General features: G+C 38.7%; 1 protein-coding gene across 1 annotated transcript in view; it reads right to left on the bottom strand.

Moving 5' to 3' along the window:
- VWCE (von Willebrand factor C and EGF domains) overlaps window positions 1-26,156 on the bottom strand; it is a 2,001,707-nt gene that overhangs the window by 959,068 nt on the left and 1,016,483 nt on the right. Inside the window, exon 8 of the mRNA XM_044059709.1 lies at window positions 17,616-17,732. Coding sequence (XP_043915644.1) covers window positions 17,616-17,732 — 117 coding nt within the window. The remainder of the gene's footprint in view (window positions 1-17,615; window positions 17,733-26,156) is intronic.

Here is a 26,156-nt window from a genome sequence, read left to right on the forward strand (position 1 = left end):
ATATATATATATGTGTGTGTGTGTGTGTGTGTGTCTATGGGAGTCACTATACAATCTCAAAATACTGAAATGTTGAATTTCAGTATTTTCGAGACCGACTAGTCAAAAAACCACATACACACACAAACCAGGACATAATCACACACACACACACATACACCTACCTAACTAAGCAAACATAACAACACACACAAACACACTTAACCTACCTATAAGCAGGGGGCCAAGCCCCCCTGCACCCCCCACGTGGGGGGCTGCACCCCCCACTTATATATTCTAACTCCGAGGTTGCACTAAACACACAAACACACAACAAACATTTAGTTGAGTTAAACATTATAAAATTATGGGATGAGACTTTCTTTAGAGCACATCCTTTGAATTACCTTGGGCTTAATAACTTTCATCATTAAGCATCTAAAGGCCACCTATAGTTTAATACTCGTACCATTTTTTTAGAAAGACTAAATGGTTGCAATAAACTCTCTCACTATAATTCCACAGATTGAATTGCTGCAATAAAACCTCTGAAGACACAGTTTAAAAAATATGCTTTACAATCCAACTCTATAGGTAACTGCAACTAGTATAAACAGTTTGTTTAAGAATGCTGGAGTAAATGTGACTGAGTGGATCAGTGCAGAGGCTGGTCTAGTAAACTTCTCTTCCAGTCTTGTTATCCATAATATAAATCAAAGGGTAACTCAAAACTGTGTCAAGTTGTATGGTATATAGACTTGATTTCTTTGAAACAGTGAAAATTAAGGAAAGGTACTTTGAATTAAAATGTCCTTCAGGCAGTGAACCCCTTTATGGCAACATCCATAGGATCATAGGATCATAGAAAGTTACTAGGCTATTGGCCCTGAGGCTCTAATAAGCTTAGCCAAGAGTTCATCCCATGTTTAGACAAGTCAGCATCTGATGCTCCTGTTCAGCAGGGACATGGGTGAAATTCTGGGAGTGTATTTTCTGTTTCCCATCCAGTTATCCAGGTTGCACTTAAAAAAGGTTAAATAGGTACTCTGCTTGACATGGAGAGGGACTCTATTCCACAGATGGGGGAGTCTCTGGGACACAAATCTGTCCCGCCAACAAGTCCTATTGCTGTCGCACACCAGGTTGAGGCAGCACATGCAGGTTACTCGAGTGAAGCTTGACTTGCGGATATGCAGTAGTCCCATGAAGGTGGGGTCTGAGATTGCCTTGTATGCAGACAGAGGTCACCTCTGAGGAGTCTGTATGAAACTGAGTAGAGGGATAGGGCTTTTAGCCTGCCTGTGTATAATAGAAGTTTGAGGCCCTGGATTCTCCTGTTGAGGAACCTCTGTGGTCTCTCTAGCTGCTGTATGTGCTTTGCAAGGTACATGCCAAAATGGGTGTTGTACTCAATAATGGGCCTTATAAGGGAAGAATACATGGATGTTATGACCTTATTTGTCCCTGGATGAGATACCCTTACTTATGAGGTGAGCCATTAGAAAGCTTTCCATACAACGGTTAAAAGTCAGGTTGCTATCAACCTGGGTGCCCAAATCCCTCACGACTGAATGTGTGCTTAGGATTTTGTTATTAATGTGATAATTTGTGGAGACGTCACTCTCCCCAAAGGAGATGATGATGCATTTTTTGGTATTTAGCTTGAGGCCATCTTCATAGGTTCATAGGTAGGTACTAGGTTATCAGCTCAAGGGCCTAAGTAAGTCTAGCCAAGAAGGTTCCCTGGCTTACGCCACCCAAGAAAGATATTTTCCTGTGCCCCTGTCGAGCAGAGTCACAGAAATGACCCCTGGGGTGTATTTCCTATTTCCCATCCACTCATCAAGATTTTTCTTGAAGAGTGCTAGTGAGGAACTTTGCTTGACATAGATGCGTAGCTTGTTCCAGAGTATGGGAAGTCTCTGGGACAGGAATCTATCCCTCCAGCATGTCCTGTTTATTGTGGTGACAAGGTTTAGGTCCCTAGAGCGTGTAGCTCGGAGGGATTGGGACTTCTTTAGGTGTAGCATGTCCAACAGCTCTGAGTTTGATATAGCTTTATATGTTAGACAGAGATCACCTCAGAGTAGGTGATATGCTATGGAGTAAAGCTGGAGTTTTTTGAGACGGTCAGTGTAGGGCATCTGTTTGAGGCCAGTAATCCTCTTTGTGAGGTACTTCTATGGCCTTTCCAGCTGCTGCAGGTGTCTTGTGAGGTACATTCCAAAAGGGGTGTTGTACTCTATAATGGGTCTAATGAGTGTTGAGTAGAGGGGAACAATGACCTCTTTTTTCCTGGATGAGAACCCTTTTGCAATGATGTGTGCCACGTAGAAGGATTTCCTGAATACTGTGGCGATGTGATTATCAAAGGAGAGACTACTGTCCACCTGGTTTACCAAAGGGGATGACAATGCACTTTTTGGCATTGAGCTTGAGGCCATGGCTCAGACACCAGGCATCTGTCTCCATGAGGCCCTTATGTAGGATGTCCACATCATCTGGGGACTCGACTATGGCTCTTAGTTTGCAGTCATCTGTGAACTTCATTAGCCAAAGGCCTTCTGTGTTATCCTGTACTTCAGAGAAGTAGATACCAAACAGGAGAGGTCCCAGGACTGAACCCTGTGGTACTCCACTTGTCGCTGGTTTGAAGCCAGATTTGGAGTCTGCAACGTTTGCAGTGTGGGTTCTGTCCATGAGCCAGTTGGCAACCCATCTTGTGACATAGGGATTTATACCTAGTTTAGTGAGTTTAGCTATAATTCCAGAATGGGGGATGGTGTTGAAAGCCTTGGCGAGGTCAAGATAGGCTGTGTGAACCACCTTACCCTCATCTACGGCTTTGGTGACTGCCTCAAAGATGTTGATCAGCTTCAGGAGGCATGATCTGCCTTTCACAAACCCAAACTGGGTGGGGTCCAGAGTTTGGAGCTTATCAATGTCTTTATTTATGAGTTCCATGATGATACGTTCCATGGCCTTACAGACCAGGCTCTTCAGGCTAATAGGGCGATAGTTCCTGGGATCAGTGGTGGCTCCCCCTTTGTGGAGTGGGATAACTGTTGCTGTGTGCCATTCAGTGAGCACAAAGCCTGACATGAGACTATGACTGAACATGGTGGTTAGGTGGGGAGCCAGTTCATTCTGTAATTCGTATAAAATGCAGCCTGGGATGTTGTCCGGTCCCATGGATGCTGTGTTTTTGGCTTTAGAGAGTGCAGCTTTTACCTGCATAGTTGTAATTACAGGGACTCTGCATTCTTCCTGTATAGATATGGGCCCTTTAGGGGGTGAGGGTGGGGTAAAGTTAGCACTGAACCTATCTGCCAGGATGTTGGCAATATCAGTTGATTCTGTAATTTTTGTGCCGTTGTGCTGTAACTTAGAGCAGATCTGGGTGTTGCCATTGAGATTCGTGACATAGCTATAGAATGCTTTCTGGTTGTCCTTAGAATCAGTGGTGATTTTGTTTTCATAGCTAGCTTTGGAGGATTTTATAAGGGATCTCAGCTTCTTACTGAGGCTAAACAGGGAGCTCCACCACTCATGGAATTTAACTCTCTTTTGCAACAGTTTCTTCCTTCAGTTGTAGAGTTTGTTTATGGCAGGGGACCACCAGATTGGCTTCCTTTTTTGGAGGATAGCGTCTTGATTCTGTTTGGGATAGCATGATCCATGCATTCATGTAAGTGCTTATAGAGTGCATTTCTGTAGGATTCAGCAGTTGTAACTGTATTGTCCATCTGCATGGGTGTCATGAAGTTTGCCACTTCTGTCTTAAGAAGCATGAAGTTGGCTTTGGAGAAATTTTTTATTGTGGTTTCCTTAATGAGGGGTGGGGGCAGGTTGTGGATATCTAGGGTGATTAGCTTATGGTCAGATCTGACCAACGAGGAGTTGACTTCAAGTGTGGAACACCGGTCTTTCATGTTGGTAATGACTAGGTCGAGGATATTGTTGCCCATGGAGGGTGTGGGTGGATAAGTTGATCCAGGGCATTGGAATTTATAAATTCCAGAAAGCGTTGAGCGAAGGAGTTGGTACATGAGTAGTTTTTCCAGTTATTGTTGGGGTAGTTGAAATCACCCATTATTAAGGTGTTTGGTTGAACCATAATATTTTCCGGTATAACAAGAAAAGTGGAGTGGGAATCCTGGGGCATGGTGGTGGAGCTGTAGCAGGCTACAATTTGGATTGCAGTTTTGCCTAGAGTTAGTTGCACTTGGATAACTTCGGATGCGTTATGCTGAGCAACTAGCCTGGAGGTGTGGATATCCTTAATGAATATGGACACACCTCTGTCTTTGGTGTTCCGGTCTAGGTTAGATGGCTGAAAAGTGAGGAATGAGTTACAGCCTGGTAATGCAGGGGTGCTCTCTGGAGCCTTGAACCAGGTCTCAGTCACTGTACAGATATTGAAGTTCTCCATTCGAGTGAGTGCATTTTGAGATTTAGACTTCTAGCATTGAGTAGCATTACCCTCAGTTTTGGCTTGCCTGTTCCTGTTATGGTGGTGAATTTGTCATTTGAACCTTGTCTAAAAAAGGCACTATAGGGGTGGCAAGAGCCTTAGCCAGTATCTGGAATTCCAGGGGTGACAGGTGCAGGCCATCTCTGGCAAAGCATCGTGGTCTATTGACCATGTCGTCCCAGGCAGACAGATACTGGGTCCCCTTAGAATGACACCAGAAGCTTAGCCAATTGTTGAAGCCAATCATTTTGTCCTTGTACTGCGGTATTATTCTCGGTGATGGCAGGATGCTACTCAGGGCTAGGGTCATACCTGCCTGGGCTACAAGATCGGAGAGCTCTTCCATGTCTCTTTTCATGTAGTCCAGGGAGGTACATCTCAGGTCGTTCACACCAACATGGACAATGACAGAGTCATATTTGTACTTGTTGTGGAGTGATCTGAGTGCATGGGTTATGTGGAGGATCCTGGCACCAGACAGGCAGCTGACAGTAACCTTCTCCTTGTTTAGCCTGGTGAGTGGGACATCAGTGTGCCTGACTATTGAGTCACCTATGAATAGTGTGTTGGGTACGTTGTTTTGCCTTATGGGCTGTGGTTGAGTGGCACACTGAGTCTGTGGGCTATGTGTCATTTGGGTTGTGTTGGGGGGATGGAGGTTGCTTGCATTTCTGCTTTGGAGGTCTCTGTTGTTTGAGCAGATTATTATTGAGAGCCTCTGCAAAAGTTTTTGTGTTTCTATGCATGGATTTTGGTGGTGTAGGTTTAGTGGGACTATATGATGAGTGTGGTGTGGTGCAAGTGTTTACCCTCTCCTCTTGACGTCAAATTCAGTCTTGGTTGGAGAGAGCTTTACCTCCAGTTTGGCTAGATAAGTGCATCTCTCACAGGTTGTAGTGTTGGGTGGTAGGAGGAGAGGGTTGTCTGTGTACATGAAGCAATTGCTACATTGCCTCAAGATGCCCATATTCATCAGATAGACAGGAGAGAACACTGGGAGCTGACCCTTGGACATGCCTGAATAAAAAAATATTTTCTTCTAGACAAGTGAGGAAAATGAGTACATGAGCTGTTTTTCTCTAAGCAAGTGAGGAAAGTAATTACAAAAACTGTTTTCCTCTAGGTAATGAGGAAGGTTAAGTGCTGTAGTAATTTTTAGCTTATTTAGTGCTTATAACAAATTCTGAACAAGTGCTGAGCATGAATAAGCAAATTCAAGTGCTAAAACTAAGAATCTGTATCTGAACTAGACTAGTTACAGGAAAGAACAAGTGCAAATGTGGGCTTTAAAAATCAGAAAGTTGAGAGAGATGGAAAAATTGCCCAAATGGCCAATAACTACAATTTTTGGGTCAGAAACCACTCCTTATGTGGTAGATAGGTTACCTAGTGCTCACCACTCCCACTGATAAGCTAGCAGGCTTCCCTCCAACACAGAAAGGCTTCGGGGGCTCAGGTGCTTACAAACAGTCCTGGATACAGCAAATCTGTATCTGGACTAGACTAGTTACAGGAAAGTGGGGAAACAAGTGTAAATGTCGGCTTTTAAATCAGAAAGTTAAGAGAGAGATGGAAAAACTGCCCAAATGGCCAATAACTACAATTTCTGGGCCAAAACGACTCCGTACGTGGTAGATAGGTTACCTAGTGCTTACCACTCCCACTGTTAAGCTAGAAGGCTTCCCTCCAACACAGAAAGGCTTGGGGGTGCTCAGGAGCTTACTAATAGTCCTGGATACAGCAAATCTGTATCTGGCCTAGACTAGTTACAGGAAGGGGGGGGGTGACAAGTGCAAATGTGGGCTTTTAAATCAGGAAGTTGAGACAAATGGAAAAACTGCCCAAATGGCCAATAACTACAATTTCTGGGCCAGAAACCACTCCTTATGTGGTAAATAGGTTACCTAGTGCTTACCACTCCCACTGATAAGCTAGCAGGCTTCCCTCCAACACAGACAGGCTTGGGGGGGCTCAGAAGCTTACAATCAGTCCTGGATATAGCAAATCTGCATCTGGACTAGACTAGTTACAGGAAAGGCAGGAAACAAGCATAATTTTTTATTACAGTTAAGCAGAACACATGGAGATTCTAGCAAAGTTTTTTTTTTTGTAAAGGAAAGCGAGAAAGGAGAAGCAGAAGATAATTCAAGGTTAGGAAACTAATTGGGTTGGCCTTCTCAAATGGTCTCTCTGTATTAGGTAGAATGAGCTAATGACACTAGACTGGGAGGAGTGTCCCAGATGAAATTTACAGTAGGGTTAAGCAACTGCAAAGCCCTAGACCATCCAACCTCCACCAGCTAGTAGCCAATCAACACAATCCTGCCATGAAGGTAAAGAAAGGTTTCTGCTAATTCAAGATGGCCTGGGCATATGCTGAGAACAACTACTGCAAAAACAAACAGGCCCAGAGACAGAAAATCTGAACTGGGACAATACTACAGCTACTAGCCTACACTCTTTTAGACAGTAAACACAACAAAAATGTTTATCACAGCAGAAAAACAGCAGTGAGCCACAAAATGAATGTTTTTAAACAGATAAAGGAGCAAGGAGACTCTACAGAATGCTTTTAACTGCAAACAATTCAGTTATATGATACACTCCTTGGCAGGAAATCAGACCAAACAGGTGCTTAACAAGCAGAGAACATTTCTAGTTAATACCTTTCACACAGTGAAACTAGCTAAAAAGCTTTACAAATAGTGTGACAGTTGTTGTTGTTGTTGTGTCTTTCGGCTTATCCCGGTTAGGGGTCGCCACAGCGGAACTCCGGTCCGCTAATGTTTGGTAGTAGATTTTTATGTGCCAAGTTACCAGCCCTGACGCACAACCTTCAACGAAGGTACGCCCATACATGCATGCCTCCACACAGAAGACGCTCTAGCTGAGAATCAAACGCGACAACGTCTTGCTGTGAGGCGACAAAGTGTGACAGTAAAAACCTTATTTATCAGGCCCTGTAAGGCAGATCATTTTAGTTCAACTGTGCAGATTAGTTAATAGCAATAAAATACAGTTAAAATATGCAGCAGGCAATAAAAAGTGCTATATATAAATTGCTAGAAGCAATAACTAGTAAAAATAAGCAAAAGAAAAATAGGATGTTTATTGTTATATACCTCAGATCAGAGTTGTAGTCAATGCCCCTCCTCCACTCGGCACCAGTCATTTATTTACTTATGGATGGAAACTAATGTCTTTTTAAGATTTGGTAAAACATAGAAAAGCCTAATGTTAGATATATTCAGTTGAGAAACATTCTTATGACAGAATATTTTGATGACATACAAAAGTATTTTAACTACATTATAAAGATGTTTGGCAAAGTCTGGAGCTAAGAAATGCAGTACATTAATTGGAGACTGACAACCTTTTCCATAATGTGAATACATTTAGTTACCTCAGGTAACCATTGTTCATTTAGTTACCTCAGGTAACCATTGTTCAAATAAAATTACAAACATTTTATCAGAAGAATTAAAGCTTTTCACTTACATCAAACCTTTCTACCAAATTATGGTGCACAGGCTCAGAAGAACAAGGATAAAATGAGTTCAGATATGAACACATTTCATTCTTTCCTTAATGCTTGTTTATGCTGTTCAGGGTCGCAAAAACCCATATTCCAGCACTTAGTAAGCATATGGCAGAAATGTAATGTTGGTCAGGTCATCATGTTCTCTGGGTTTGGGAGAAAACTGGATCACTCTGAAAACAGTTGCATAGACAGAGGGAGGACATATTTAGTGACTACAGAAGTTACCCTAGCTGAGAAATGAAACAGAGATCCAAGTATTGTTAGTCACAGTAGTTACAACACTCTAGTTTTACATCAAATGCTTTATATGCATATCAGATTAATGCTAATCATGAATTACTACATCAGTTGAAGTATACCCCTCATGCCATAATTTTTATCTAAAAAAATACAAGAGTGAATACAGAACCTCAAAAATGCTGTTAAAAGAGATTTGACTGCATCAGATATTTACACTACTTGTACTTTTGAGAACAATTATGATTTCCTTCTTAAACCATAGTACTGGGGAAAAAATCTGAGATCCTTTAGAAAGAATTAATGGCTTGGCTTCACAAAATCTCTCATGACCTATTTGATTCACCAGAATTCCATTTAATAGGATAAATTCCTTCTAACTCTATTTTCTAAAAATGTATTAAAATGGATGGTTTAAGCATACGTTTGAGTAAAAAAGTCAAGAAGGAATTTGATGACTTTAATGATCATTTATGAAATGAATCCTTTTACAGTTTCATTTTGTTCTAAGTAGGAAACTAGAACGTCTGCTCAGTACTGTTTACTAAGACATCATCTGCTTAATAATTTGTAATAATAAAAATATGAGACCAAATATGTTACTATAAATGTCAATTCATAAATTTATAAATGTAAAAATCTCTGCATATGACCATGTCCAAGCCTGCACACACACACACACACACACACACACACACACACACACACACATGCATCTATATATATATATATATATATATATATATATATATATATATAAATATAGGTTTACTATGAAAATATTGAAAATCAAAATCTTGAGACCATAATATCAAAAGACCAAAATGGTGAAGACCATGATATTGAACTCTCGGACTTGTTTGCCTTCAGGAGTCACAGTAGCACTCATTCCTGGGCCTACCACACACCAGTAGGGAGTTTCAGCATTTGTTTCTTTATATATATATATATATATATATATATATATATATATATATATATATATATTAAGCATCCTACTCCAACTTGCCCATCCTATGGAGAGGGGCCGTCTAATCTCTTTATCACTTTTTATCACTATTGTGTACATGCAAGTGTTAAGCAAAGCACCACTGAAGTAATATGCATCTTAGTAGTACTGTGCACCCCAGTGGTGACATGGGTGTGTACGTTAGCCTCCTGCATTGGGAATAGGGTCAATAAGAAATGCTGCTTAACCTTTTCTTAAGAGTGACACATGGCTATGGAGTATGGAAGTTGAGTACTTCTTCAATGTAGAGGATTTGGTGTCTGGTTGTGTCTGCTCTTGGTGTTGAAATCAGATCCCCTGGTCACTGGGATGTGCACATTATAAGCCATCTATGCATGCTTTGATTGGGGTTCCTTTCAGTTAGGTCTTGTTCTGCACAGATTGGTAGGATTCCCTATCACCCTTGGAATGAAGCAGGCTTAAGACATTGGGTGGGAGCTCATGGTTTACAAGCAAGGAGTCAAAAAAAACAAAAAAATTATTGCATATGTATCAATTCTGTTGTACTTTTGAATTACAAATCTGCTAAAGCTTTGCTTCAAACTGGATATCCATCCATCCACAACCCTTTTTCCCATTTTTGCACACAAGGTCAGGGTGTCACTTCAACACTGACAGTCATCTAGAGCTGAGGTTTAAATGTCTTGTTGGAATTTCCAGGTCAACAAATTAAAGCAATACATAAATAACAAAAATCACAATTGAATTAGTAGACGTAAGAGCAGTCAAGAGCATTTAATTATATCAAGGAAGGTATAGTATTCTTAAAAAGGCTTTTTAAAACAGTTACAAGCATGAATGTGCAGGCCTGACATGTAAATAACAATGGAAATGTTTTATAGTACATGGAGATCTCTGATTTTGATTTATGAAGATGGGAGCAAAATGCCCTTTTATAGCATGGTTCATATGTTAAAAAGGCTCAAGAGCACCAGAAGAAAGTGTCTGAAATAAAAAGGTGATGCCCTGACCAATAACAAAATAAGATGATATAGCTAAAGTGCTACAAAATAAAATAACTCCCTTTAGTCTGTTAACTTAAATGCAATAGTTAAAACAGCTTTTAGTACAAAAGCATTGGCTTAATATCACTAAAGTAAAATATCTCTGTAAGCGTCCAATGAAAACACAAGGAGGTACTTATCTTCTGGGCCCTAGAATTAGCTAGGGCCCATAGGTGAATTAACATGAATAAACTAGATCATATACAACACCAGGTGTCTCAGATTTTAATTAGTTAAGCACCATAGAATTCCATGTCAAATGATGATCCACCAAGGACAGGTGTTCAAAGATAACCAAACACTAGAATATGCCAAAATAAGCCCTATAAGCATGGAAACACTAAAATATGCCAAAATAAGCCCTATAACCATGCAGACACTCCTTGGTATGCAGCACGTAGACTGCCAGCAACAGCAGAACCAGGGAGAAACCATTAGTCCAAGAAGACACAGAGCTGCATTTTATATACTTAGAAGTATAATCCTGGTTGCAGGCATCAGCGGACTGTATGCAGTACAGTTCCCACCAGAGCAGTAAACAGAGAGTCAAAGTCCACAATCTCACTCCTGTAAAATCAATACAAATGTTCCTTCAAGTACAAGTTTTCTAGAAGCACCTATTGTCCACCACACAGATGCATTTCAGCATGGGGTGCACTGAGTAACAGTAGACAGTCCAGTAGATAAATACCTTTCTCTTATGGTGTTAGGCCTTGTCATGCATTTAACCATTTCAGTGTGTAACAGCTTTACTCACTTTAATCACTTATTGGAACTATTGTTTGCCTGTATGAAAATCAGAATATTCTTCAAGAGTGTTTTACACTTACAGAAGCTCAGATCAAACACATAGAGCTACATCTGCTGAGGCTCTTAAAAAACTACGTAAACCACAAAGGCCTCTTAAATGAAACCTAAGAAACAAGTACTCTCTACAACCTGACATGCACACATTGCAAGCAGCACCCACCATGAAATATACATCTAAGTGTTACACTGACTCAGTTCAAAGGCCCATAAGACAAATGTCCACACAATCCAATACATTAGTCTTAAGTGACTCCATAATGGGACACACTGATGCACCACTCACCAAACTGTGGAAAGAGAGGGTCATGGTCAATTGCCTTTCAGGTGCATGATTTGCTACATCATGTAAGCACTCAGGGCCTTTTACAATAAGTACACATATGACACATTCATAGTTCATATGAGTGTAAATGACTTGAAATGCACCTTCCTGGATGATATGAAGACAGACATGATGGAGTTCTCAGAATATGTGCCTTGAGAAACATTCTGTGATCACCAAGAATGGTTCCGTAATGTAAACAAAAGATTATTGATTTTACCAATTGGGTTAGCTTCTGGTGTCATTCAAAGGTGATATAAAATATATATCCCCCCCATGGATTTTATGTATTAGCTAAATCCTGGTCTAATGCAATAGTGACTTTATTAGGCAATGTCAATCTTCTAAAGCTTCCAACATAAGTAAACAGAATCTGGATAACATTAAGGTATTGCTGCTCACTGACTGCTGCCTTAATGTAAAAATTCCATTCCCTACAAGCACTACTCACCCTAGAAAACATTTATAAATGCGTCATCACAGAGGCCTGGTTCAAGATTATTGAAAGCATAAGTGCAGAGTTTCAGTGGCTATCACACATTCAGGCCCACCACATTAGACAAAGGCACCAAAGGTGGTGTCTCCATATCTTAAAATAAATAAATAACTACATAAATAAATACACAAATAAAATAAAAACACTTCATCTCCAGACTAGTTAGACAAGATATTGACCTAGGATGCCTTCACATCTAGTTTATTATTAACAAAAGCACTTATAATATCATAACTAACTATAGGAACCCATCTATGCCCTCTTTGGCCTGTACATCCTAACTAACTAGTATGGAGTCCCTATGTATCAAACACCATTCTCCTAAGAGACTTAAATACCTCTTCACAAAATGGGAGACTTGTGTATCAGATATGTACTCAGAGAGATTTCTCAACCACATCAGTACAAATCTATGGACCAGTTAGTCCACACTCCAACCAGGGGTACTAAAATCTTGGATTTGGTCCTTAGCAATGTCGGGCAGTTTTGCCCCCCACCAACTGCAACTTCATCCCTTATCAAATCAGACCCCAGATCAATCACCTCCATCATTAGACTGAAGCCTGAAGCCTGGGTGGTGCAGTGGTGTAGTGGTTAATGTTGTTGGCTCATAGCAAGAAGTTATGCAGTTTGATTCGTAGCTGGGGTGCCTTCTGTGCAGAGTCTGTATGTCCCCCTGTGTTTGTGTGGGTTTTCTCTGGGTGCTACAATTTCCTCCCACATTCCAAAGACTTGTGTCTGAAGCATTTCTCCCCGGGCCTCTGCTGAAAATAGGCTCTGTCCTAGCTGGACTTTCCTGTTCAACAAATGTTAAATAAAATATTCCAATACCATGGTATTCAGAGATTATGCAATGGCTAATCAATTAAAACAGAGTGATAACCTGACTAAATTCAAAAGCCTCTTCCATCTTGAAGACCCCACTGCTTATGCAGAATCCTTCCTACCAAATTTTATGCACATATTAACAGCTGCATGGATGCATCCATCCTACCTTCAAAAATAAACACAATGCCAAATTCAAAAGCAAACCCCTGTTGTGGAACCCAAATATAAAAAGGCTCTGTAATAACAAAAAATTATTTATTGCAAACAAAAATAAATTTAACTCTCAAAATGCCAAAAATGCTCTTGCTAAACTAAACAAGTAACTCTGGACCATAATCAAATCAGCCAAAGCCATATATGAGGTAAAAATAGACACCCAGTCGAAGGATAACTACAAGGTCTTCTTTAATTATGTTAGAATTGTCAGAAACTATGCCCAGCACTGTCCAGATCTAATAGTAAATTATATCACATATTTACACCCAAAAGGCATAGCCCATTTACTAGTGGGAAATGCAACTCAAATTTCACCCCCGTCCCCTCCAACATTCTCAAATCACATAGCCACACATACACCTCCACTCACATCTCCCAAGAATGAGTTCTCAAGGTGCTATCTAAGGCCAAGAACACTACAAGTATAGGGACAGATAAAATACAAAGCTGTCTATTGGTTAGCCCTGAAACATGACGTATCTGATCCCTACAGAAGCTGTTCAATATCATCCTCAAAACAGGCTTCATGCCAGATGAATGGAGGACAGGAACAGTCATTCCTTTGCATAATGGTGGGGCTTCAATGGACCTGGACAGTTATGGTATTAATATATAAGAATATTACTAACTTGCAGTGTCTCAACCCAACCCAATTCAGATTAATCAAAGACAGGACCTGCCTATTTAACATGATTAAGACCTTTGAAAAAAATACTGAAGCAATGGATGTAGACAAAACAGTGCAAACCACTTAGCTAGACCTCACTAAGGTGTTCAACACCATTCCACACTCGGGTATCATAGATAAACTATTCCAGCTAAATATCAATCCCTGTGTAACTCACCAGATAGCAAATTGTCTCACAAATAGAACGCAAGAAGTTAGGGTGGGCAGCTAAAATACTTATCACTAGAGTTGTAAACCAGGTTCAGTCTTTGGGACACCTCTTTGTTATTTACTCTTCAGAGGTCAAAGCTAATGGTAAGGGTCTGTGGCTAACCAAGTATGCAGATGACTGCAAATCTGGTGCCATTATAAACTCCCCAGAGAACTCCAAGAGAGTCTGTGCCAAACAAATAACTGATGTCAAAACCATCGACAAAAATTAAGTACCAATTAGTGTATAATTGTATCCTTTGGCAAGCATGACTCCTTTGCTAACTATCATGTTTACAATACACCTCACAAAATTGATCCCTTAGTTAGTGATCTGGGAACCTGTCTCAACAATGAACTATCCTTTGGTCATCACATACCCACTGCTGAAAACATATATATATATATATATATATATATATATATATATATATATATATATATATATATATATATATATATATATACACACACACACACACACACACACACACACACACACACACACATATATAAATGCACTACATCCAGATCCAGAGATTTAATTTTTCCACTGTACTTGGCAGTTATTAGGCCTATAATTGAGTATAAGTCTCCTTTTGGTATGTACCTGTCCAACCAGTGCTTTCTCACACACACACAAAAAAACAAGGGTCTAAATGTCTAAATCTCAAAAAACTATGTAGACCATCTCAAAGCCTTATCCCTCTTCTCACTACCATACAGGTGACAGAGAGGAGACTTCTGCCTTGCATATAGCACTTCAAGAGACATTATTCTGTTAGACCTATTACACATTTGCAAGCTCAATGCTGTCATAAACACTTGCTCAAGGGGTCTCAATATGTTTTGCAAAATAAGTCTTGAGCATGTTGGAAGGATAGGTTTGTATCAGACAGAATACCACCTCTATAGAACCATCTTCCATTACACATAAACCAAAGTACTTGTCTTACTCTATTCAAATGTACTTTTGGATGAATAGATGGGTAACTGCAAATTCACCTCCATTTAGCACCACTGCCCCTTTTGAAAAGGGAAGGCATATAATTGTCCCAACCTGTTATTGTCAGGACCATTTCTGGGTTATTTGTGTGCAAAAAAAAAAAAACAAGGGCTAAAAACTACCAAGGAAATATAAGGCTAGGCTTCTTAAGATCCATGCAGATCAATAGCCTAGTAAGTACCTATGAAACTATAATATGGGAGTATGACAGTAGGATGTTTTACTATAAAAAGCAGAAATTATAGACAGCAGAGCCCTTACCTAGTGCAATAAATATCTGAAGCATTGTGGAATCAGTATGAGCAGGGGTGGAGTGAATGCAGAAAAATAGCAAAGCAGCAGCAAGACATTTGACATATGCAGAAAAAGCAGCCGCTAAATTAATTTGAAGCCATTATGCCCTCATATGAACAGCCCACTGAAACTCCTAGACATCAGACGGCTACTTAGTAAGCAAAAGGGGTGACCAACATAGTGAAAACAAGCACATTATAAATCATCTGAAGAATGATGACTTTATTTAACTCACTCATTTATTTCAAATATCAATCAATTCCATCTCATTTGCTTATAGATAGTATAATGCGAACATTATGTTTTAATATCAGAAACTCAATATCTCTATACACTTGTTTAATAATTTATATCAAGAAACATTACCACACTAATACTTTCTTCTAAATTGCAGCTTTTCAAATACTAGGCAAACTTGAATCTAATCTTAGCAGCATAGGTAACATTGCTTTTAGCAAGTGCAACATTACAATGAGTGAAGGATAACAAAATAAACTTTTGTACCTACAAAGACATTTTCATTTTGAGCATCCAGGCCTAAATTTACTGCATTTTCATAGGGTTGAAGGAATAACTTTGCACTGAAACTATATAAAGCCTTTTAAAGTTAAAATGTGCCAGATCCCAGGATTCTAATTTTCAGTTTGATTGTATCTAATCAAGCAGACATTGATCAGATCTTCAACTGAATGAAAGCAAACAGGTCAAGGCTTTAACCAGACTTTCACAGCCACACACACACACACACACACACACACACACACACACACACACACACACACACACACACACGTTTTTGCAATGGGCACATTCCCTGACAGTGGTCTCCAATGGAAAGCAGAAATCTGAGTTGCAGCTTTGAAAGTGTGCTCATCCAGTTGAAATCTTTTTCTATTTACATCTGAGCAAGAGTAGAGAAGCCTTCATTTTTACATGCTGAGATGTTCCTCAAAAACACTTTATACTGCTAGTAGCAAAAGCTAGACACATAGGCCATCTGGCTAGTAGGGCAGCATCTCTAAAAAAGACAGAATAGGATTTATTTATTTGTTTGTAATTTTAAATTGTGTGTGCTGGGGTGACTACTAATTGATAAACACTGGTACAGCAGTAATTACCAATGGCACAGTTAACTAATTAGTGAAACTTTACACTTGATCTTTAACAATTTAAGTGAATAGCATCTCGAACCAAGGTACAGCTTTCAAGTCTGTAAGCTAAGAAATGTGGGAGTCATTCCTTGTCTGAAATACAAGTGTTCGAATCAGAGAAATTCAAGAAGTGTTCTAAAACTGTAAATTATATGCTCTGAATTTGTTGACAAAAGGAAAAAAAAACAAACACTTGCATTTCTCTTAAAAATTAACTTAAAAAAGTATTTATATTTTCTTTGCATAATGTCAAATTCAGGGATGATTATAATAAGCAGCAAGAAGCATGGGGGCACAGATGTCTGAAGGAGGTTGCTCCATGATAAAATTTGTTTCGAGCGAATGCCTATTTGTGATCTTGTGATTATTTTTTCAAATTCAGTGAGAAATGTTTATCATTCATTAGGAGACAAAATGAATGATTACTTTCATTCACAATAAGTGCATATGTTCTTTTTAGAGATGCGGCCCTGCTAGCAAGATGGCCTATGTGTCTAGCTTTTACTACTAGCAGTATAAAGTATTTTTGAGGAATATCTTAGCATGTAAAAATGAGGGCTTCTCTACTATTGGTCAGATGTAAATAGAAAAAGATTTCGACTGGTTGAGCACACTTTTGTGGCTGCAACTCAGATTTCTGCTCTCCATTGGGGACCACTGTCCGTGAATGTGCCCATTGCAAAAATGTGTGTGTGTGTGTGTGTGTGTGTGTGTGTGTGTGTGTGTGTGTGTGTGTGTGTGTGTGTGTGTGTGTGTATGTGTGGCTGTAAAAGTCTGGTTAGTGCCTTGACCAATTTTCTTTCATCCAGTTGAAGATTTGACCAATTTCTGCTTGATTAGATGCAATGGAACTGAAAATTGGGGTCCTGGGATCTGGCACATTTTAATGATAAAAGGTTCTATATAGTTTCAGTGCAGCACACACAACAATTTGAAATTAAAAAATGAATAAATAAATACATGCATACATATATACATATATACACACACACAGACATACATAAATAAATAAGTAAATGCATAAGAAATCACTGGGGCTTCTGATCATCAACAGAAACAATTGTTAGTTATTGTAAACCCCTAAAAATACATTATCAGGATGAAACAAACATCTCTGGCAAGAAAATGTGACATCAAGCATTCACACTGGACTTCTACTTTAAAAAGGATTTGTAAAAGTTTATTTTATTAACAGATCCTGGAGAAAAATATCTTTCTATTGTACATATGTGATCCCAACAATGAAGACGTGATGTGCTTTAATGTAACCTTTTTTGTTTCATACTTTGAAACCTTTGGACCTGATCTATGAATTATGCTAGCAAAATCTTTAAATTGCTTTACAATGGCAAGACTGAGAATAGTACTTACCCACACAAGTGTGTTTATCTGATGAGAGCTGCATTCCTGCTCCACATTCGCAAACAAATCCTCCTTCTGTGTTTACACAGTATCCATTACACGAAGCTGTAGAACATTCGTCAATGTCTGGCAAGCATAAAATAAATGTATTACACTTATGTTTGGATAAAACTGGACTGGAATGAGTTTGCTTGGTGTACCTATATTGTATCTATATTGACACAACTTTATAACATTCCTACAAACTTTCATTTTAATTGCATTATAGTAGCAGCAAAGTTTAGAAATATAACAATAACACAATGTTTAAGCACATATGAAGCACAACTATTTTAATTCCTGATACATGTTATAAACGTATTCAAATATGATCAGTAATATTAAATACAGTTTACTTGATCTATATGTAATAAAGTAAGTGGATGGAACCACTGATCTTTTACAACCATGAACATAGCATAGAGTAGAAAAACAGCATACAAAAAATGAATGTATAATATATCACAAGGTAACATAGAAATATATAATACCAGGTAACTCTAAGAATTTTTTCAGTGCACATAATAAAATCTATTTAACAATCTAATGAAGAAACAGTGAATACTATTCCTAATTAAACAATAAATGTATAGGCCAAGTTCAGATTCAAATTGTTGTAGGAGCAAAAGGTTCAGTATTATATACAATCACACACGTGTGCACACACTCACACACACACTGTCACGCACATGCACACACATGCATGTGCACACACGCACGCGCACACACACACACACACACACACACACACACACACACACACACACACACACACACACACACACACACACACACACACACACACACACTTTATATAATTTAATTACCAGATCTTATTCTTAATCGGTAGAAGCTTATAAGTCTTGTTCAAACTGTTTGCATATAATCCTGCAACTGTTTTTTAAGTATGGATGCAAAAAAGATGTGAAATGTAATGCAGAGAACTATATAAAATTTGCAAATTTAAAGAAATGCAGTACATATGTAAACATAAAATGTTAAAATGATTTGAATCATATTGTATATTATGTAATTGCTATTTTCAAGCTGCAGAAATTAAAATTTAAAGTGCACAACTGCAACATTTTTCTGTGTATGGAAAATCAGCCAGACAACAACTAGGCTTTTAAAGGTACAACATGCAGGGGCGTAGCTGGGAGGGCAGAGGGGTGGTCTGCCCTGGGTGGCACTTCTATTAAGGACATTCTTCTTTAAGAATTGTCCCATACTTCTTGTTCTTCCACATTGCATCTGTGTGTGCATTGTTGTACAGACATCCTGCTCCACCTGCACAATTTTTTTTAAATAGGGAGTTTGCTGCCAATGAGTACAAGTGTTCATTCAATCATTTTGCTGCTTGAGTGTTCATTAATTCATGGAATTAAGTAAGGGGAGTTTGCTTCTTCAATTCACAGGTAGGGGAGTTGGTGTGTGTGTTATGCCCCAGGTATTCACAGAATGGGGGAGTTGGTGTGTGTGTTATGCTACAGGTATTCACAGAATTAAGGTGTGTGCGTGTATGTGTGTGTGTGTGTGTGTGTGTGTGTGTGTGTGTCTTTGGAATTAAAGTGCGTCAGTGAGAAATTAATTCACTAAATAATGATAGCCATTTAAGTTTCAGTCTTCCTATCTTTCAGGAAACGCATGGTAACACAAAACATTTTATTCCAGGAACTTTCTAAGATTATACAAGCAATGTTTAAAATGTGTCCCTGGTTTTAGGTCTTTGTCTCTCCCCAATAAATTTTGGCTTTTTCTTGTGCTGCAAAGTTGAAAGATATATTTGAGTGTCAAGTGGATTTTACGGGGAGCTGAGAGCTTTAGGGGAAGAGAAGTTTAGTGCTGCTTATGCCAAATCTGTGTGCATTGCTATTAACACAACAGGTAGTAGACTTCCTTTTGATGCAGAAGGCTGTGGGTTCTACTCCTGCAGTATGTAGATGGACTGCAGATACTGTACTGTGTTGTACTTTAAGTGTAGTGGATGCTGCAGCCCTGAGAATGTCCTCCTTTGGAGGAGATACCTGTTATCAGTTTGCCATCCATTCCCTATTGCAATATTACTAGCTTATCATTTTTTTTAATGTAACATAGGCAATTTACTCTTCAAGGGCAACAGGCACTTTATTTGTAGATGAAACAATAAAATATAAAGTAGTTTGCTAGCAGCAACATCTTCATTAGTTACAGATCCCTTTAATGTGGAATTATTTAGATGACTTTTACTTCTGTAGAGATTGTGCATATTTACTGATATTGGTGGATTGTAATGACAAAAGTTTGAGTAGACTTTTATGATGGAAATGTTCTGAACCGGGCAGTTTTGTTATTATTGGTTCATACATTTTGTTTCATTGCTTACTGGAAAAATGTTCAAAACAATAAATTTAAAATGTGCTCCAACAAGTGCGCTATAGTATATGAGAATATAATTTAATACAATCAGGAAGGTGAATCAAAGAAAACATGCATGTATGCATGGTACTAAATATGTGTGTATGGGGCCTATGATTTGAAAACAGCCCAAAGGTAAACTTTATCTGCCACTGGCCAGATGGATTTTCTTTGAATGTGGGTTTCAATGCTGTTTCAATGAATGTGAGTTTAAGGGCAGAGAAGTTTTAATGCTACGTCTGTTTTCATTGTGAGACTGTATCACTTTGTTTAGCAGATGTCTATCAGTGTTCATGCTATAAAATTGAAAATAAAAGTTTTAAATGAAATCCAAATAATCATTGTAGAAATAGAACACAAAGCAGCATGCACTTTACAGTGTTTATGGTAAATGGGGAGAAATAGCCAAATAATGAGACACTGGATTGGCTGCGGGGGGGGGGGGGCTGTTTATGGGGGGCCCCATGTGACCAAACTCTAAGCCATCACTGGGTGTCACAATCTCTAGCTACGCCACTAACAACGTGGCATTTTATTCCGGGTGGGGGTGGGGCAGGGTGGCTTGACATACTACATATACCCACTGACATTTCCAGTCATGGACTTAGCTGCTACTTACTATTTTCTGCATTATAGCATAGAATTTTTCAAAGACCAAATGTGCAATTGAATTTTGTGTGACAAGCCAGGAAGCAGAAGTAGACTTGGAGACATTTTCATTTAACCAGTTAGTACTTGCTTTCTTTTTTCCTTGGATTGGTTCTCTACACCTGTGAGCTTGCTTTTATTTTTGCTGTGTCTGTTATATGTTGACTCACTAGCTAGTAGTAGACAAGGCCTAGTATTTTTTAACTAGAAGTCAATGAAAAATAGCTGATTAGTAAGTAATTGTTCTGTATGACATTTGTCTAGTAAAACATTGTTGTATATTTTCTCTATACAAAACTGTACTTTGTGCATAAATGTAATTTCTCAAACTGCATTGTTCAATTTTCTTTTGATAAATTCTATTATTTAATTTAAAAATCTTGCTGTAGATAATATATTGACTTATTGATTGAATGGCACTGTTATCTGTAAATGGTGGACTATGGCATCCACCTTTGACTGAGAGAAAGACTGCTTAGCTATAAATTGTAATAATTTAATATACTTTATTAGGCTTTTTTTAAAGACTGCTACAGTAATTGGTAATTTTGTCAATGCTGGTATGAGTACAGCTGGTTGCATTCCTGTCATCAAGTAAGAAATGGCTGTAGCACTAAAAGTTATTACTAACCTTTCCTAGAAATTATTGCATGCAGGTGTGAATGCAAAACATCAGTTAAATTATAGTAATTATAAATCCAGCACAAAAATGCATTGTGTTCACAGGGATGTGGGAGAAGGGCATATGGAGACAAGAACAATAATACTGGCCTGTACTTGTTCAATGTGGATCATATTTTGGTATCATTCATGTGGATTCACAACCCAAAGAATATCTTAAGTCTAGACCTCAGTTATTATTTATATTATGTTGAATTGTATTAATATTTTATTTGGGTCTATGTCAGAAGAACAAAAAATCAAACTATCAAATGCTCACATGGGCGAATAATCAGGAACTCGAAATAGCTATTGTGGGGGGCTGCACCCCCCACTAAATATATATTCCTACTCCGAGATTGCACTACAGTGAGGAAAGGGCAAATATTCCGATCTTCACTGTACTGCGATCCCAAAAAATCAATATCGAATTCCTGATTTTTCACTCATGTGAGCGCTCGACATTTTGCATTTTCGTTGTTCTAAAGTACACCTTTGTATATATCATAGTGTACAAATATTTATTGGGTCAGTGGTGGATTGGATCAATGAACTGTAGATCCTGTCCATCACATATTTGTATTGATGTTGTAAATTCTCAGACCATCTCCCAGGTGGACCTTACAGACTTGTTTAGCTTACAAAATAGTATTGTCTCCAAATGTGTGTATCCTTACATAATATAAACCAACCAAAAATAACTGCAAATGTTTCTTTAATAATGGCAGGAAGTTAAGAACTAACACCCAACAGTGTTTGGAGCTAGTTCACAATAATACTATGCTCTCTGACCCAAAGGAAATTGCTAATATCCTAACTAACAAATTTAGTGCAAATTGTACTCCACCACAGTTATCTATATCCCAGAGGTTCCTTAATCCCAGCCCTCCCCTTTATTTGCTATGGAATAAATTATATCTCCCTTTCAAAAACTAAGAATGGGCCCTGACAGCATATCATGTTTTCTGATTATGAGTGCCAAATATGGCCTTTCTGCTCCCCTACTTAAACTCTTTAATCTAAGCCTCTCCACTGGTTACATTCCTGAAGCCGGGAAAACAGCTATTGTAATGCCATTGCACAAGGGTGGCCCAACCACAGGCCTTGGTAACCATAGACCCATTAATCTCACTAGCCTCATATGTAAAGCTATGGAATGCATTATCTCAGTCGTCATTAATCTAGACATTGAAAATTTCTCAACGATGGGCTCTCATCAATTTGTCTTTCTTAAAGGAAGGTTCTGCCTCTTTCACCTTATTAGTTTCTTTGAAAAAGTAACTGAAGCAGTGTGTAGTACATATACATTGCATACAGCACATCTAGACCTGGCCCATGCCTTAAACACTATTCCCCAATGCAAGCATTATTGACAGACTTGTAAATCTGAATATGAATCCTTCTATTGTGCGATGGATAGCTAACTGGTTGTTTAACAGAACCCCATATGGCTAGAGTAGCAGATGGCACTTCAGAAAGTAAAACAGCTACCAGTGGTGTATGACAGGGTTCAGTTTTGTGCCTCCACCTATTTGGCATATCATTTTCTTAGATCTCCAGGCCAACTTCTGGCCTATGGTTAACTAAATTTAGAGATGACAGCAAATTGGATGTTATTTGATCTTCAGCTCAATCACAATTGCTCCAACTTGGCTTAGACCATGGTAGCAATTGGTGCAAGGACAATAGTATTAAATTAGATAGAAAAAAATGTAGTATAGTTAATTTTGGTAAACAAAACAATTTCACTTACTGTATAGGCAATACACCCCTCCAATCAGACACTGTTGTAAGGAATATGGGTACTTTTGTTGAATTATTTGACAATAACATCTCCACAGTAGTTCAGAAAGCCTTTTATCTGGCCTCACTAATTTCCAAAGGCATCTCCACTAAATCCAAATAAATCTTAATTCCCCTTTACTTATTCCTTATCAGACCCATTATTGAATACAAGCCACCTTTTTGTGTGTATTTATTGAAACATATCACACAATTTGAGCGACCTCAGAAATTTGTAACTAAAAAGATCAATGGCCTCAAATATCTTACTTATCAGGAGAGACTGGCAATTTTCTCTGTACACAGTTTCTTATAGACTCCTCTGTGGAGATCTATGTCTAGCCTTTCATGCCATGAAAGAACCAACCTTATTTGATATTTTACTTCTCAGAACTAATTGCACATTAAATACTCAGTTAAAGGTGTGATGATGTGAGATATTGCCAGCTATGCCATGAGAAATAGGGCAGTGGATGTGTAACAAATGCCAGCATAGCTAGATGAAGTTTTGTAAAGAATTATATATCATTTGTATATCAAACTGATGCATACAGATGCTTGTGCTAAAAGTGTATTTGTAGGGCTGCTTGTGTTGGGAATGTCCCAATGGTGGGTCCTGCTGGATGGAAAGGAGGTACACCTGTATCTCAGACTACATTGAATATATTGTAACAGAGGGTATTGGAAAAGAAGAAGTTAATCTCAGTCCAGTTAACTTTAAAATAAATAGTCTGAAATTAAATTACCTGGTTTAGGCCATAAAGATTGTATCTTACAGTTTTGATTGCAGCCAGAGATGAAATGTCTGTGAAAACCAGGACTATGAATCCTACTGTATTGTCCTAAGGGATGAACTAATTGCTAGCTTGGAAGGGTGAAAGTTTGGAAATGGTTTTATCACTTCCAGATGCTATAACACATCTCAGCAAAGCTCTATCTGTGTGTATGGTAACACATATGTGCTAAATTCTGGTTCAGTTTCTAGTAAAGGGGTAGTGTGGGAACCAGAGTCAGATGACCAGATGTATGTGATGTCATTCTGTAATCCATCACAGAAATGATGTTTTAATACTAGATGAGACAGAAGTCTCAGGGCAGTCTGTTTTTGAAACCTGACAAAGAAGGAAGACCACTCACCCATGTCATCTTGCCTTGCTTTAGTAATTAACCAGGGAACAGTAATTCTTTAGATCAGTCAGGAAAATATAGTGAGATTAGTTAAGTACTGTTTTTCCTGTATCTTTGTGAATCTATCCACCTGTATTATTTTTAATATTTCTAGTGATGAAACTCTGGAGTTTATTGTAAATAGATATTTAGTATTTCATGTTCTTTTATTGTTTATTATTAAATATATTCTTTTTTTTATTTTAGGGGGTATTTTACAGAATATTTTAACATTTGAGAGTACTTATATTTTTTGATGACATTGTGGCCGCTCCTGAAAGCCTTGCTGCATTGGTCAAACACTACCAGTATTAATTCTACTCAGTATAATTGAGTACCCTAGTAAGAGCATTAGAGTAGCTGGCTTTGGAGTGTTCTGGTGGCACTACCTACATTTTAGTCTGGCAGAATTGGGCATAGCTGGTAAACATATGCTGGCCTTTCCCAGGTGTGTTTTTGTGTGTGTGTGTGTGTGTGTGTGTGTGTGTGTGTGTGTGTGTGTGTGTGTGTGTGTGTGTGTGTATGTGTATGTGTGTGTGAAAATCAGATCTCAGAGTGTGTGTGTCAGCTACTTGGAGCGGGGACACAGAGCACTGGTTTTACAGAGGAGGTGGTGGAGGACTTGGCTTGGAACACCTTAACTCTACAGCTGTGCCAGTGGGGAGTCTTATTTGGGGTCTGGAGAGAGAGAGAGAGGGAAACCCAGCCCCTGGACTGAGTGTGTTCATTGTGTGCTCTTAAGAGAAATTGTGCTTGGTGCAGAGAGCTGCATCTGGAAATACTGTATGTATCTATTTGTGCTCCAAGTGAAAGTTCCTCTCAAGTGTCAGTGGTGAGGATTAAGGCTCCTTTATTACTGGCCCATAGTAGGGAAGTCACATTGGTGAGCAGTGGTGTGGATATTAATTGAATTTCTGTAGTCAGTTGTCCCTGAAGGCATATGTACTCTCAGCAGCCAGAAGGTAAACATACGGAGTTTCAATTTCACAACAATTTTATTTATTTATTTATTTATTTAGTTTAGTCAAGGAAAGCAGGCAAAGATGTCAGCAGAGGAGTATGACAAGTTGAGAAAGAACCAGTTGGCGAAGGTGTGTGAAGTCAAAGGACTAGTGTATGACAACCTGACTAAAGAAGAAATGATTTCAACCTTAGTCACAGCTGTAGCCCATATCAGCAACCAGAGGACAATCTGTCTGTCGATGGGAATGTGCAGCCCTTAGAAACAGGACAGTTCACCTTTTACTCAGAGGACTTACAAATCTGTCTGGAGTTAAAAAGACTTGAAATGGATCCTAACAATTCACCTAATTACCAGATGACTGCAAACTGGGAGCCATTACTGAATCCCCAAATGATGTGGATATTCTACAAAAGGGCCTTACAGAAACAGATGATTGGTGCTAGAGCCATGGGCTCAAGCTCAATGCCAAGAAGTGTATAGTTATCCCCTTTGAGAAAAAACATGTACCCATGAATTACCACATAGGTGGCAGTACACTAAACACTGAAAGTGTGATAAGAGACTTAGGAACACAGGTGGACAGTGGTCTCACCTTCGATAACCACATCGCCACAACAGTCAGGAAGTCCTTCTATGTGGCACACCTAATCACTAAGGGCTTTTCTTCCAGAAAACAGGAGGTCATTGTCCCACTGTACTCATCCCTCATTAGACCTATTATAGAGTACAATGCCCCATTTGGTAAGTACCTCAGTAGACAGGTCTATATTACAACTTCAAACTTGTAGAAGTTTGGACAGTGTAATATCGAACCCGAAAGTCTTGAATACGAAAATAGTGAAGCCATGGTAAACAGATTTTTTCCCAGGGAAAAAAATTGGTGGGTCATTTTTGCG

This window comes from Protopterus annectens, chromosome 17.part0 (genome assembly GCF_019279795.1).
Source record: "Protopterus annectens isolate FY-2018-M chromosome 17.part0, PAN1.0, whole genome shotgun sequence".
Lineage (NCBI taxonomy): Eukaryota > Metazoa > Chordata > Ceratodontiformes > Protopteridae > Protopterus > Protopterus annectens.